The sequence below is a fragment of the Phacochoerus africanus genome, chromosome 6 (genome assembly GCF_016906955.1).
Source record: "Phacochoerus africanus isolate WHEZ1 chromosome 6, ROS_Pafr_v1, whole genome shotgun sequence".
Classification (NCBI taxonomy): domain Eukaryota; kingdom Metazoa; phylum Chordata; class Mammalia; order Artiodactyla; family Suidae; genus Phacochoerus; species Phacochoerus africanus.
Window position 1 is genome coordinate 107,021,550 of NC_062549.1, and position 15,655 is coordinate 107,037,204.

Genomic DNA, 15,655 nt, shown 5'->3' on the forward strand with positions numbered 1-15,655 from the left:
AGCTCTGATTCGATCCCTAGCCTGGGAACCTCCATATGCCTCAGGTATAGCCCTAAAAAAAACAAAAAAAAATTAAAAATTAAAATAGAAAAATAAAATTACACTTGGCCCTCTGGATCTGCAGATACAAAACCTGTGAATGCAGAAGAACAACTATACTGCTGTACTACAGCTTTTTTTTTTTTTTTGGCTGCCCCCGTGGTATATGGAAGTTCCCCAGCCAAGGATCTAATCAGGATCGAATCCATGCCACAACTACAGCAACACCAGATCCTTAACCCACTGTTCCAGGTTGGGGATCGAATGCGCACCACTGCAGAGACAACTGCCAGAATCCCAACCGGCCGCGCCACAATGGGAACTCTTTTATCATTTTTAATAAGAGACTTGAGCATCTGTGGATTTCACGTGAGGGGGCCTAAAGAATTTATCCCCAGTGGATAACAAGGGATAACTGTACTCCTACAGTGAACAACTAAATGCAGTGGACTTACAGGAAGCTTTGTTGAAGTTGGTGGATTTAAAATTTTGAAAAACAACAACAAAAAAAGACAAAATAAAATAAAATAAAATAAAATATGGAGTTCCCGTCGTGGCGCAGTGGTTAACGAATCCGACTAGGAACCATGAGGTTGCGGGTTCGGTCCCTGCCCTTGCTCAGTGGGTTAACGATCCGGCGTTGCTGTGAGCTGTGGTGTAGGTTGCAGACGAGGCTCGGATCCCGCGTTGCTGTGGCTCTGGCGTAGGCTGGTGGCTACAGCTCTGATTCAACCCCTAGCCTGGGAACCTCCATATGCTGCGGGAGTGGCCCAAGAAATAGCAACAACAACAACAACAATAACAACAACAACAACAAAAGACAAAAAAATAAATAAATAAATAAAATAAAAAATAAAATTTTGAAAAACATATTTTCTATAAAAATAAAACAGAACCAAATTACTCAAATGACAGCTTAAATTAAAAGGATAAGGAAAGTAGCAAAGAACAGCAACCTAACACTGAAAATTATTCAAATAAATTACATATTAGAGAAAGCTAAGCTACCAGTACTATTTATCCCTCAAGCCTCCTTTACCCTTTAAGAGAAAATATCAGAAAAAAATTTTTATGAAATTCTTTTTTTCTGTGTCTTTTTAGGGCTGCATCTGAGGCATATGGAGGTTCCCAAGCTAGGGGTCTACTCGGAGCTGCTGCTCTCCACCTACACCACAGCTCACAGCAATGGCAGATCCTTAACTCACTCAGTGAGGCCAGGGATGGAACCCGCAATCTCATGGTTCCTAGTCAGATTCATTTCCACTAAGCCACGAAGGGAACTCCTATGAAATTATTCTTATCTCTATTGCTCTGTTACCACAAGAGATTGCCCTTTGTCTTTGACAGAGCAAGTAGTTAAAGGACACCTGCAGTTACCGACTAGAGAAAAGATCAAGAAAGCAGGCACTTATCAGCCCTCACGCCTCAGCTGTGCTCTCCTTCTTAGCTCCCCAGTGCTTACAAAATGAGATGCAGAATTGAACTCTCTGGTGCCGAAAGTAGAAAGTACTGTATTTATGTATTGCAGGGGGTGGTGGGATTGCTCAAAGGAGAATATCAGGAACAAAAGTAACTGGAACCTAAATATCTCAAGTCATAAATAAATAAATAGGGTGAGATTCTCAAAATTAGCCAACTTGCCTAGAGTGGCATGAAACCAGAAACCAAAGGCTTTATTCCATCTCACTCCAGTAAGAAATATCATAGTTTTATAAAATGATTAAAAAAAGATAAAAATAAGGTAGATTGTAAGACAATGCGGTTAAGACATTAATACTACGCAAAGTGATTTACAGACCAGTGAGGTTTTTTCAGAAATAGAAAAAACTCCATCCTAAAATTTCTATGAAATTTCAGGGGACTCCAAATAGGCAAAACAATCTTTTTTTTTCCTTTGTTTTTTTTGGGCCACACCCGAGGCATATAGAGGTTCCCAGGCTAGGGGTCTAATTGGAGCTGCTGCTGCCGGCCTACACCACAGCCACAGCAACGCGAGATCTGAGCCACATATTTGACCTACACCACAGCTCACGGCAACGCCGGATCCTTAACCCACTGAGCGAGGCCGGGGATTGAACCCAAAACCTCATGGTTCCTAGTCAGATTGTTTCCGCTGTGCCACAACGGGAACTCCCACAACAATCTTGAAAGAGAGTAAAATTGGAGGTCTCTCACTTCCAGATTTCAAAACTTATGACAAATCTACAAGCAATCAAAAAAGCATGGTACTAGTATAGACAGACATTTAGAACAGCAGAAGAGAACAGAGAACCCACAAATAAACCCTCATATATAAGGTCAAAGGCTTCTGACAAGGATTCTCCACTCAATGGAGAAAGGACAGTCGTTTCAGCAAATGGTGTTGGGAAAACTGAGTGTCTACTACATGCAAAAAAATGAAACTGGATCCATACTTTATATCATACAAGAATTAAGTCAAAATGGATCAAAAATTCAAACATAAGAGCTAAAACTATTCAAAGAAAACACAGGGGAAAAGTTTCATGACATTGGTTCAGCAATGATTTCTTGGATGCCAAAAGTATAAGCAACAACAAAAAAAGACAAATTGGACTCTTTTTTTTTTTTTTTGGTCTTTTCTAGGGCCGCACCCGCAGCTCATGGAGGTTCCCAGGCTAGAGGTCTAATTGGAGCTGTAGCTGCCAGCCTATACCACAGCCACAGCAATGCAGAATCCAAGCCAAGTCTGTAACCTACACCACAGCTCGCGGCAACGCCGGGTCCTTAACCCACTGAGTGAGGCCAGGGATCAAACCCACAACCTCGTGGTCCCTAGTCAGATTTGCTAACCACCGAGCCAAGACAGGAACTCCAAGACAAATTGGACTTTATCAAAATTCAAAAATTTTTGTGCAAATGACACCATCAAGAGTAAAAAGGCAACCCCACGAAATGAGAGCAAACATTTGCAAATTATGTATCTGACCACGGATTAATATCCAGAATATATTAAGAACTCCTGCAACTCAACATCAAACAAGCAATCCAATACAAAAATGGCCTAGCAGTTAAGGATCTTGCATTGTCACTACTGTGGCATAGGTTCAATTCCTAGCCCAGAAAATTCTGTATGCTGCGAGTGTGGCCTGAAAAAAAAAAAAAAAAAAAAGGAAGACTTAGACCTTTGTCCAAAGAAGATACAGATGGTCCATAAGCCCATAAAATGATGCTCACCATCACTAATCATGCAAATCAAAACCACAGAAGATATCATTTCACATATATAAAGATGTCTATTAGCAAAAAAAAAGAAAAAGAAAGTGGAAAATTTGGAATTCTTATACACTGCTGGTGGGAATGTAAAACTGCATAGTGGCTGAGGAAAACAGTTTAGCGGTTCCTCAAAAAGTTAAATACATCCAGCAACTCTCTACCCAACAACTCTACTTCTAGCTTTATACCCAGAATAATTGAAAAGAGGGATTTAAGCACTTGAACACCAATGTTCACCACACTATTATTCACAATAACCAAAAATGCATAAAAAAAACCCAAGTGCCCATCAACAGATGAATAAATAGATAAAACGTGGTACATATATGCAATAGAATATTATTCAGTCCTGAAAAGGAATGACATTCTTGGAGTTCCCATTGTGGCTCAGCAGTAATGAACCAGACTAGCATCCATGAGGACTTGGGTTCGATCCCTGGTGTCACTCAATGGGTTAAGGATCCAGTGCTGCTGTGAGCTGCAGTGTACCCATCACAGACGCAGCCTGGATCTGGTGTGGCTGTGGCTGTGGTGTAGGCTGGTAGCTACAGCTCTGGTTCAACTCCTAGCCTGGGAACTTCCATATGCCACAGGTGCGGCCTTAAAAAAAAAACAACCTAAAAAAAAAAAAGAAAGGAACTCTGATACATGCTACAGAAATTCAGAGATTAACCTTGAAAACACTGCACTAAGTGAAATAAGCCAGACCTCAAAAAGGACCTATATACTGTATGACTCTACTCATATGCAGTATCTAGAATAGACAAATTCATAGAGACAGAAAGTCAAACAAAAGTAACTAAGTGGGAGCTCCTGCGGTGGTGCAACAGGATTGTCCGAGTCTTGGGAACCACTGGGACAGGGATTCAATCCCTGGCCCGGCACAGTAGGTTAGGGATCCAATGTTGCCGCAGGTGCGGCTTAGGTCATAACTGTGGCTCTGATCTGATTTCTGGCCCAGGAGCTCCAACATGCCACAGGGTGGGTGGCCAAAAATGACCCCCCAAAAAAGGTAACTAAGGATGGGAGGTTGGGGGGGGGGGGGTAGTAACTGCTCAATGGTTACAGTTTCAGTTGATAAAAAAAATTTGGAAATGGATAGTGGTGAGGGCAATATCACATTGTGAATGTACTTCACAAAATAGAATGGTACACTAAAAAATGGTTAAAATGGTAAACTCCATGTTAGGTAGATTTAACCACAAATTAGAAAAAACAAAAAAATACATAGATGGCATATTTTCTGAGTCTTTGGTTAAATAGGTTAAAATATCCCTTACATTATTTTCACACATAATATAAAATTCTTAGTTCAGAATTTCCACTTTGTCAAAAAAATTTATTATAGGCATTTGACATGGTGGGCATCACTCTCGATAAACATATTTTGTGTGTTATCTTTGTTTATTGTTTTACTTCTTGATTCAGTGAGTGTACAATCTGTGTTTAATGCATGACTATTAAAATAAATACCAGATTCTCTTAAAATTAACAACTAGACAGAAAAACAAGGTACTGAGAAACAAATCCTTTAAAGACTTTCCTCTCTCCTTTCAGTAACACTCCTTGGTTACAGTACAAAGAAAAATTCCATATACTAGCATTTAAGTACTGGCCCAATAATTATTATATATTGAAAAGGTAGCTTTGTTAGAAGTATCAATATGGAAATATAAATCACTAAAATGCTTGCTTGGGTCAAGGCCATTTTAGGATAACGAAGTAAGTTCATAGAACTATGGAGAATGTTAAAATGAGAAGAAACCTTAGCAATCATCTCATCTAATTCTATTACACAAGAAAGAAAATGTAAAATAAACTGTTGCTAGAGCTAAAGTTGGAATTATTCCCAAGGCATCTTACCTGCCAAGATAGGAGCCTGGAAAAAATAACAGCATATGCTCAAATTCATCACAAATAAGTAAATACCTTATACATTTAAAGATACTTTGAGGTGGGGAAATTATGTATAATGGTGGTAAAGAAAGAACCACATGCTAGTATCATTCAACCAGGAACATCCTTTAGAATCAGACTGAATTAATTTTTCAAGAGTAAACAAAATTTCAAAACTAATGTTACATATAGGAATGCTGCACACATGGAATGAACTAAAACATATTATCTTATTCTGTGTTGAAATCTGTAAATAAATTCATTGTCATATGTAGCCCTTTGTGATATGGTAAACATAAAGACAGACCTCTAGCCTAAGACATGTTTTTCAGCATTTGCCACTTGCCTGTAGTAACGTGACTGTAAGTAGGTTGAGCACACAGCTTTGGAAACGTGACTAGCAGAACCAAAGTCAATGACCTTCACTCGGTAGGGCTGGCGTACTGGATCAACCAGCATTATGTTTTCAGGCTTAAGGTCAGCATGAATCAGACCAAGACTCTTGAGCTTCATCAGGGCTGTGGCCACCTGCTGCAAGATTGGTCTGATGTACTTGAGTGGCAGTGGGCTAAACTTGTTCTGCTTTAGAAAATCATATAAGTTCTGCTCCAGCATCTCGAACACAAGGCAGGTATGATTCTTATGCTGAAAACACTCGTAAGAACGGACAAAATTATACTCATCAGCATTTTCACTGCTTAGGCGAGAAAGGATGCTCACTTCAATCTGTCCTTGTCTGGCATAGGAGGGGTGGTTCTTCAAGATTTTAATAGCCACAATTTCCTTGGTGCTTCGCTTCCAGCACTTAGCCACCTGTCCAAATGTTCCCCGGCCTAGGAACTCCAAGACTTCATAGCTGTTGGTCATAGAGCAAAGGATCTCATGCTGGACCAGCTGGTAATCCCCTTCTCCACTGGAACTGCTACTCTTCGTGGTCACAGTGGTGGTCGTGGCAGCAGCACCCACCACAGTCCTGTTTTGCAGCATGAGAGGGGGATGTTCTTCTATGATTTGCACGCTACCGTTGCTGTCAACTTCCTCACTTTTTCTTTTCAATCCACATTTTTGATATGGCTCAAGCAAAGAAACGTTGCTTCTGTGAGTCAGGGTCTGGCTGCTTTGGAAGGTTGATGTAGCAGCACTGGCCGAGCTATCAGCGGCTGTTACAACAATATGCTCCACTGCAGGAGCTGGGAGGAGTAGGCCCTGGTCGTAAGCAGGGATGTTGAAATTTGCTACCTGGTGAGAGGAGTTGGCTTGCCCTTGTGTGGCTGGGAGGGTTTTGCTGTGAGTATAGTATTTGTCGTTGCTGCTCTGTCCAGAAACATCCCAGCCAGAGGGCTCTATTTTCAGTTTCTTCGCACTGCAAAAGGCACTCGACGACACTGATGGGGGGGAAAACACCTGCAGCTGTGATGCCATACCTACATTGAGAAAGAGGAAGAATTAGACTCTCAATTTTGTACAAGCCCTCAATTAGTATTTAAGAAAACTTCAAGTTTAGCAAAACCACAAGTAAACATATACCTAGCTGGAGTTTTATATACATTTTCCAAAACATGTTTCCTGTGATAGAATGATAAACTTTTTGGTCTAATTACACATCCTTAATCACTCTTTGAGACTCAATATAATAGGACATATTGTTAAATGAGTATGAATATCTATGATGGTTTACAAAATAAAAACAATAATAATAAGCTTAGACGACTGATGGCTTACTATGTGCCAAGTAGTAGTCTAAACACTTCATATACACTAGTCATTTAATTCTCACTACAACCTTTTGAAAGAAGATCATTATTTCCATTTTATAGATGAGAAAACTAAGGCACAGACCGGTTAAAATTATTTGCCCAAAATGACACAGCTATTAAGTGGCAGCACTGGAATTTAAAACTAGGTTCTTTGGCCCCAGAGTTCATTCCACAGATGTCTTCATTCCTGTCCTGATTAGCTTTTTAATCAATTATTTAAATTTAGACATAAATGGCATGCTTATAAAATTCATAGATGAACCAAATTTGGGCAGGACACTCAATATTGCTAACAGGTCCAAAAAGATCATAAAGAGCAGAAACCATAAGGTAAACCTAGCGGATGACATTTAACACAAATTTAGACTTCCTTCTTGGGTCCAAAATATGGCTAGCACAAAAGATAAAAGATTTTAGAAGGAGCATATACAAAAAACACTTTGTAAGCAAGAGAAATATTGTGTAATAATGTTCCCCATCCGCAAAAGCTAATTCAATCTTCAACTATATTCACAGAAATAGTGGTGTCCAGAATGTGGCAGACAAAGTGTAGGCAATCCACTCTGCTCAAATCACACATAAAAACAATGTCTAGGTCTGTCCACTATATTGTGAGAGGACCACTGATAAACTAACAAAGTAATCAGGATGATGTGAAGCCTAGGGAAAATCTTCTAAAGAACCGTGGGAAGTTATTTTTAGAAAAATATGGAGAAAGGGAATAAGAACAACCCATCTTTCTGTCCCTTAATGTCCCATAGACACCTCAAGCTCACTAAGCTCAAAGTTATTATTTTTCAGAATGAAGTCTAAACATTTGACGTAGCATATAAGCCATTTCAAACTTCTTTTTTCCCTTCTCAACTATATAATCCCCAGGTGCCTTGGGGCTCCATACTAATCCTGCTTGCCTTGATCCAACATTCCCCCTTTTTGCTATTTCGCAAGTTTAGTCATCTGAGAAAAATTCTCATACTTCTCTCTCTAACCCAGAATTCCCTCTCTTGAACTCTAAATCCTTATTTCCAAATAACTGCCCCACACCACACTTCAACATGGATATCTTAGAGACATCTCAAATTCAACATATCCAAAATTAAATTTTTGAGCCTCCACCCCGTGCCCAGTTTTTTACCCCAATTATGAGACACCACCATACCTCCAACACCTCAAGCCAAAAATCAGTGAGCTAATGAGTCTCAGTTTTCTCATCTGCTAAAATATTGACAGCAGTACCTACCTTATGGGGTTATTCTAAGGATTAAATAACTTAATACACATTATGTGTTCAGTGCCTAGAGCTCATTTAATATTATCCTCACTCATTCCCCTCCCTTAGTTCCCCATATCTAATCTATAATCAAATCTTATCATTCTACTTCCTAAGCATATTTCGGATGAGCCATTTTTCTCTACCCCATCAACCTTTCTAGTTAACTGCCAATAGCCTCCAAACTCATCTGGAATGCACTCAGATCTTTGTTTTTAAACTACGTAAATCCAAGGACTGCTCTTTCTTAATCACCTCTCTGCCTTTAGGGTTTTTTTCTTTGGGGATAAAGTCCAAAATCTTCAACCTCCCTTACAAAGCTCTCCAAAAATCTGGTTGCCTCTTCCAAAATCTCCCCACCTGGATTCCTCCATTCCAGCAGTACAGCCCTTCTTCCAGTTCTTGGAAGGCCTTCTAATATGTTAGAGACCTTCTGCTGGGAAAACTGTTCTCTCTCGTGCTCACTCATTCACACAGAAACACACCCCACAATCACCACTACCACTCCCGTAACACTCTGTTCCTACTTTATAAAATAAAATTATTTAATGTTACATTCCCAGCTACAGTAAAAGTTCCACAAGGACAGGTACCAAATCTGTATTGTTCCTTTGCTTATGTCACCAGAACCTACTATACAGACTCTGGTAATATACAGATACTAAGTATTTGTTGGGAGATTTGACAGCTGCCTACCAACCTCGTTTTTACTCTACTCTCATAATAGTATTTGGTGTTAAACTGCAGGATTTGCAAATGCTTTTGGTTTTTGACCTCCCTCTCTTTCATCTCTGCAGTCCCGGAGATATGGGGGAGTCTCCACTCTAGTACATACAGCATAATTTTACTAGTCATAAGAGAATAAATACACACAACTAGAAAGGAAGGAAACATAACAAAAGATGTTACAGAACATAAGAAAGCAAAGTATACATTTCTTTGTCTCTGCATGCAACTAAAAACCATCTGCACTGGACCAGATTGCTGGAAGAACAAATCTGCAAAATTCAATTTCTAAAATGTGATCTGGATTTACTTTAAAACAAAGTTTCCATAATTTATGTGAACCTTGAAGAGAAAAAAGTATAAATTAAAAGATGCTATTGCAATTTAACTCATTGGCTACAAAAATTTACAAATCATCTTGTTCTACATAAATCACTGACACAATACCAAACTACAATAAAAGAAAAATTGTAATCAAGTAGTGCCTTTACAGAGTTCCCGCAGTGGCTCAGTGGTTAACGAATCTGACTAGGAACCGTGAGGTTGCGGGTTCGATCCCTGGCCTTGCTCAGTGGGTTAAGGAGCCGGCGTTGCTGTGAGCTGTGGTGTAGGCTGCAGACTCGGCTTGGATCCCTCATTGCTGTGGCTGTAGCGTAGGCTTGTGGCTATAGCTCCAATTAAACCCGTAGCCTGGGTACCTCCATACACCGTGGGAGCAGCCCTAGAAAAGGCAAAAAGACAAAAAAGTAGTGCCTTTACAAAATTTACCCACTAAGGGAGTTCCCTGGTTGGTTAGCAGGTAGGATTCAATGCTTTCACTGCTGTGGCCCGGGTTCAATACCTGGTCTGGGAACTGAGATCCCACATCAAGCTGCTTGCCACAGCCAAAAAGATTAAAAACTAAAAAAACAACCAAACAAAATTTACCTACTAATATATGCAAAACTATTTATAGTCATCATAATATCAAGCCAGTTTTTGAACAGTGAAGCATACTGTTTTGAAATTTGTTTTCCATTGTATGTTAAGTTACTAATTTTAACAATCTCGAAAAACATGAACACAACATTTATGTAACTAAAAATATTTGGTAAAACAATTTAAATACAAAACTTGCAGTTTGTAGCCATGTCTAGGAATACAGGGGCTTAAACTAACAGTAAAAAGAAGTCATGAAATGTACCATCAAATTGTTGAAAGTATTATCATAACTAAACATTTTTTTAAAATATTCCATTTACCAGAGGAATGTTAAAAACTTTTCACCTCATGAACAAAGTAACAGATACTGATGGCCTCAAATTCACATTGAGCACTGCGAAAAACACAAATTCTAAGAAACTGTTCTAAAAGTTTAAGTATACAAATGAACATAATTCTGACTCAGTAAGATAAACTTAAGTCCACTCGTAAGGAAATAAGAACCTAGAATTTCACTTGCCTTCCCCTTAGCAAAGGTGTGTGGTACCTGAGTCAACATCGTGCCACCAGGACTACTACAGTGTGGTTGAGACTCTCCTGACCCAGTCAACTAGCACCGGGTAAGAAGATACCAAATCAAAGCTGCCTAGAAAAATCTACGCTAATTTATGTAATATTCTCAAATTCAGCTAAGAACAGCCAATTCTAGACACAAAATAAAGATACTATGTCCCACAAAATTTGCTTTTGCAAATGGGGACGCATTTTTGACGCATTCCCCCGCCCCTGCACCTGTAGCATGTGGAAATTCCCAGGCCAGGGATCAAACCCTTGCCATAGCAGCAACCTGAGCCACTGCAGCGACAACTCCAGATCTTTAACTCACTGCACCACAAGAGAACTTGGGGAGGCACTTTTCTTCCTAGGCTGAGAATTCCCAAACAAAACCATGGAACAAAATTAACAAACATCTGTGGAAAATTTACTATGTATGAGACTCTATTAGCAAATCACACATATTTTCAATTCACATGAGAACAGCTCCCAATAAATTAAAAGCTAACTTCCTGAAAATGCTGCACCTCTTCACTCTAGCAATAAACTGATCTTCTCATTTTAAACTTGACTTTCCAAAGATTTAACCATCTAAATATGAGGACAAACTTGCCCCCTACATTAATCCCAAACTAGAACTAATAGGCAAAAGGCTACTGGTACTTGTATGTATTACTAAAAAGAGAACTGAGTCTTGCTAGAATCCAAGGCTTTCAAAAATAATCAAATTAGCAGCTTCCCCACTCCCTGCAACAGTCACATCTATTTAACAACATTTACTGATGCCCCACCCTATAGGCACTACAGGTAGATAATCTTACTATAAACAATTCAAATATTTTATCTGTGAATGAAATAGCTGGGATGACAAACAAGGTAATCATTTGTCAATGTTTCACCCTTAGTCTCTAGTAACTTCCACCTTTTCCCTGCTACATCAATAATAAATTCCTACTGCTTTTGCTTGGTGTCATCTTTGCCTTTTTGATTCAGTTTAATAACTGGTGACCTAAATAACCTAAAACCAGTACTGCTTATTGATTTCTTCCTCTAGTACTTGTCCTCAGCTGCCATGTACAGATGTACACATTCTCCAGCACACTGATACATAAAAAAACACCCATATCACTCAAGTGGGTAAATAAGAATACACATTCTGTAAAAATAACAAGGTTGGGAAGAAAACTCTTTCACTAGAACACCAAATATCTCTCATTCCACCCCTACTACACAATTCTGGGCTATTTACTTCAACAGCCTAACCTGTCTCCCCAAATGGTACTTACTCTCAAGCCCCCTAAAAAGAAAAGACAGGAAAAAAAAATATCTATCCCCCACTTAAAACCTTAGCCTAGTCCAAAATCTCTAATTTGGATTGTCAGGCTTTATAAGATCTGGACCCTGATTATTTCCGCAGCCTCGTTTCAGCAACTCTTTCCCCCAGGCACTCTTCCAGTAGTGCTAAATGTCTCTGGGACTAGAGCAAGCCTTGATTTTCCTGCCCCAGTTCCTTCACACATAATGTTCTCTCTCTAAACTGCATTTTACTCTCTTAGCCTTCTCTTCTACTACTTCTCCTTTTAGCCTACGTTTAAAGCTCATTTTTTTCAGAGTAGCATTGGCTGTTGGTCTGGATCAAAGGCTACTCTCTTCTTCATGCCAGGCACAAGGCTAGACTATGTTTACCACTCCCTTTTCAACAGAAAGTGATGTATGAACCCTGAGTGTTCCTTTCCCTTTCCACCAGCAGGAACTCATGGAGACCCAGTTTCTGCAACGAGACCACACCCAAGGGATGCAGAGCAGAAGGATGGAAAAAACATCAGTACCTGAAGGATCTTGTAGAACACAGCCACCTGCCCATTATGAATGCTCACTTCAACCTGGACCATTAACTTCAGGCTGTTACATGAAAGAAAAATGATCTTCCTTAGCAAGAGTATTGTCCAGTCAAGGCCTCTGCGGATAAAATATACTCAGGAAAGTGTATTGTCCGGACCACTTCATACTGTTAGGTTTCCCTGGTAAAGCCTCCCATAGTATCCTCTACTACTTCTTAGCATTTATCACATTTGTACTTGTTTCAATTATTCATTGAACAAATGTATTCTGAGCACCTAGTACATCTGCCTGGCATTGTTCTAAATCCCAGGGAAAACAGCGGTGCTCCAGATGGACAAGATCCCTCATTCCCTGGAATTTACTTTCTACTGGGGAGACAAACACCCCTCCCTAAAAGAGCAACTAGTGATAAATGTATGATGAAAACAAACACAATGGTATGATAGAGCTGGTAGGAGAGAAAGAGATACTCTCGATTTGGTGGTCAGGGAAGACACTCTAAGATGGTGATGAGACTGGAGTTCCCTGGTGGCCTTGTGGTTGAAGACTGGTCATTGTCATTGTTGTGGCTTCAATCCCTGACCCAGGACTTCCACACGCAGCAGGTGCAGCCAAAAAAAAAAAAAAAAGCTGACACCTAATTGACAAGAAAGAGCCATTCCAGCGAAAGAGAACAGTTAGTGCCAAGGTACTTTCTTGGACTGTTTGAGGATGAGATCAGGGAGTTCCCGTGGTGGCTCAGCGGCAAAAAAAAAACCAACTAGTATCCACAGGATGTGGGTTCGATCCCTGGCCTCGCTCAGTGCTCAGTGGGTTAACAGTCTGGCATTGCCATGAGCTGTGGTGTAGGTCGCAGACAGGGCTCAGATCTGGTGTTATTATGGCTGTGGTGCAGGCCAGCAGCTGTAGCTCCAATTAGACCCCCAGCCTGGGAACTTCCATATGTCAGAGGTGAGGCCCCATAAAGACCAAAAAGAAAAAAAGAGAGACCAATATAGATGGAATGGAACAAATGAAAAAATAGCAGAAACAGGACCCAAAGAGGGAGACAAGGCTCAGAATCCAATGATTTGTAAGCCTCTCTGGATTTTATTCTATTTGTTTATTAAAAAGTGACTTCTAAACTGCAAGTTCCATGAGGGCAATTCTCAATATCAGAATACATATTTTCTTTTTTGTATCATCAGCATCAATCACGATGGTTGGCATTCAGCATGTGTCAAATTTTGCTAGAATGAATGGCTATAAAGAGATCACAGAACTTCTCCATATAAACAAATGAAAGGAGCCTCAGAAGTCATTCTGTCCAAATTAGAGAAATACTCACATGATAGAACAGAAATTATAGTCCCTTGTCTACAAGAGAGTACTTTTCTAAGAATAGTGATACAGAAAGAAAAAGTAATCTTGAAACCCTAAGGACAGCATGTGAATCAATGTTCCCCGCCCCCTTTCCTGTAGCACTTCCTTCACATGGAACCTTGTGAAACAAGTCAGTTCCCCAACTAGTATGCAAAAATAGCGTGTGGAATATAGGTGATGTTAGCTGACAAAGGAGTAACTCTACAATTCTATGTAACTTCCAGCCATTTAAACCAATTTTGTTATGTTCTGATAAACCACTGAGGGGTGCTTTCCTCCTAGGCAGGATATTTTTTCCTAAATTTTAACAGCTCTCAGATTTACCTGGAATGACAAACCCACAGCAACAGACAAAAGAAAAGTAGAGAGTTCCCATCATGGCTCAGCAGTTAACGAACCCGACTAGCATCCAAGAGGACACAGAATTGATCCCTGGCCTTGCTCAGTGGACTAAGGATCCAGCGTTGCCCTGAGCTGTGGTGTAGGTCGCAGATGCGGCTCGAATCCCAAGTTGCTGTGCCTTTGGTATAGGCCAGTGGCTACAGCTCCGATTTGACCCCTAGCCTGGAACAACCTTCATATGCCCCCAGGTACGGCCCCCCCAAAAAAGACAAACAAAAAGGTAGGTGCTTTTTGTGTTTGGTAAAAAGGTACTATCTTACTGTGTGTACAGAACAATTTACAAGGTCTACAAAGTTTAGAATAAAGAAAACTATACCTCAAGGAGTTTCAATCATTGGAAAAAATGACAAATTAACAAAGCACAAATCAATGTGAAATGTTAAGAAAGGACCCTGTTTAGATCAGCCAGAAAAGGCCTAAGGAAAATAGGGCTTAAGTAAAGTAACAACAGTTTGACAGATGGGAGATAGAAGAAGCTCTTACAGATGCAATAACTTTTGCCAATATGCCAGAATATGTCAAAAAAAGAAAAACCATTTAGAGTAACGTATTTGATTAGAAGCAGAAGATATTGGCAAAAAAAAAAAAAAAAGGGATTCTTACAGCTAAAATGAATCTTTAAAGACTCTAAAAGCCCCCTAATTCCAAGAAGAGAAAAAGTAGACCCAAAAAAGCCAAACAAGTTTTACACAGAGCTAATGAGTAGCAATGCTGGCCAAAAAAAGTCAGGTTTTCTGATTCTTGTTCACTAAGCATGGTGGGAAAGCACTGTACCAGGTACTCTTAAAGAATCCAAAACAAACACATTTAAGTTTCTCTATCTTCAAAGAACTTAGAACGTTGCTTAGGTGATAATGACACACAAAAAAAGAAAAATATAAAAACAGGATGTGAAAAAAATTTTACGTCCCTGATCATGCCCTTTTTACAAAACTGCATAAGGCATTTAGGGTGCTGGAAGATTAGGAACAAAAAATAAATACAAAAAAAAAAAGAAGCAGCAGCAAAAAGCAAACCAGTGATTAAGTGGTACTTCAAAGAAAAATTATTTTAATGATTTATGTTCAGAATGGCATGAAATTAAGGCAAGAAACTGGAGAGGAATTAACTGTAACTTTTTCAAAAATTCATTGTTTTATAAGCAATATCAATATATAGTCAATCAATCATGACATATATAAACTATATATAGTCATGAAAATGGAAATAAAAGAACCAATCAGGAAGTTCATGTTTGCAAAACTACTTCAAGTTACAAAAGAACCAGTTACCATACGTAACTAACAACAAGTTGCACAAGTTCTGAGTGTAAGAAGTTTATAAGGCAGATTTGGCTCACTGATTTCCACCAACACAACCACTGACTAAGCTATGCTTATGAAAACAAAACCACAGAATAAAAGAATTTTATTTTCCAAGAGAATTGTGAATCTTGAGATTATCTTTTTTCTTTTAGGAGTTCTGGTTTGGTTTTCGATCTCAAGTTAAACCAATCAACTTGCTCTGCAATCCATAAAGCTACAATGTCCAAAGAGATGATAAACTATTCATGGATAAAAAATTCCTGAAGATACCACCAGCAAAAGTCCTACTGACTAACTAGATATATTTACAATATCTCATTCACCATTTTACTCCTCAGATGCTTCAC

General features: G+C 39.3%; 1 protein-coding gene across 1 annotated transcript in view; it reads right to left on the reverse strand.

The window, feature by feature from the left end:
• The window catches only part of HIPK1 (homeodomain interacting protein kinase 1), a 56,564-nt gene that overhangs the window by 39,226 nt on the left and 1,683 nt on the right, over window positions 1-15,655 (reverse strand). Inside the window, 1 exon segment of the mRNA XM_047784958.1 lies at window positions 5,516-6,593. Coding sequence (XP_047640914.1) covers window positions 5,516-6,591 — 1,076 coding nt within the window. The 5' untranslated portion in view covers window positions 6,592-6,593.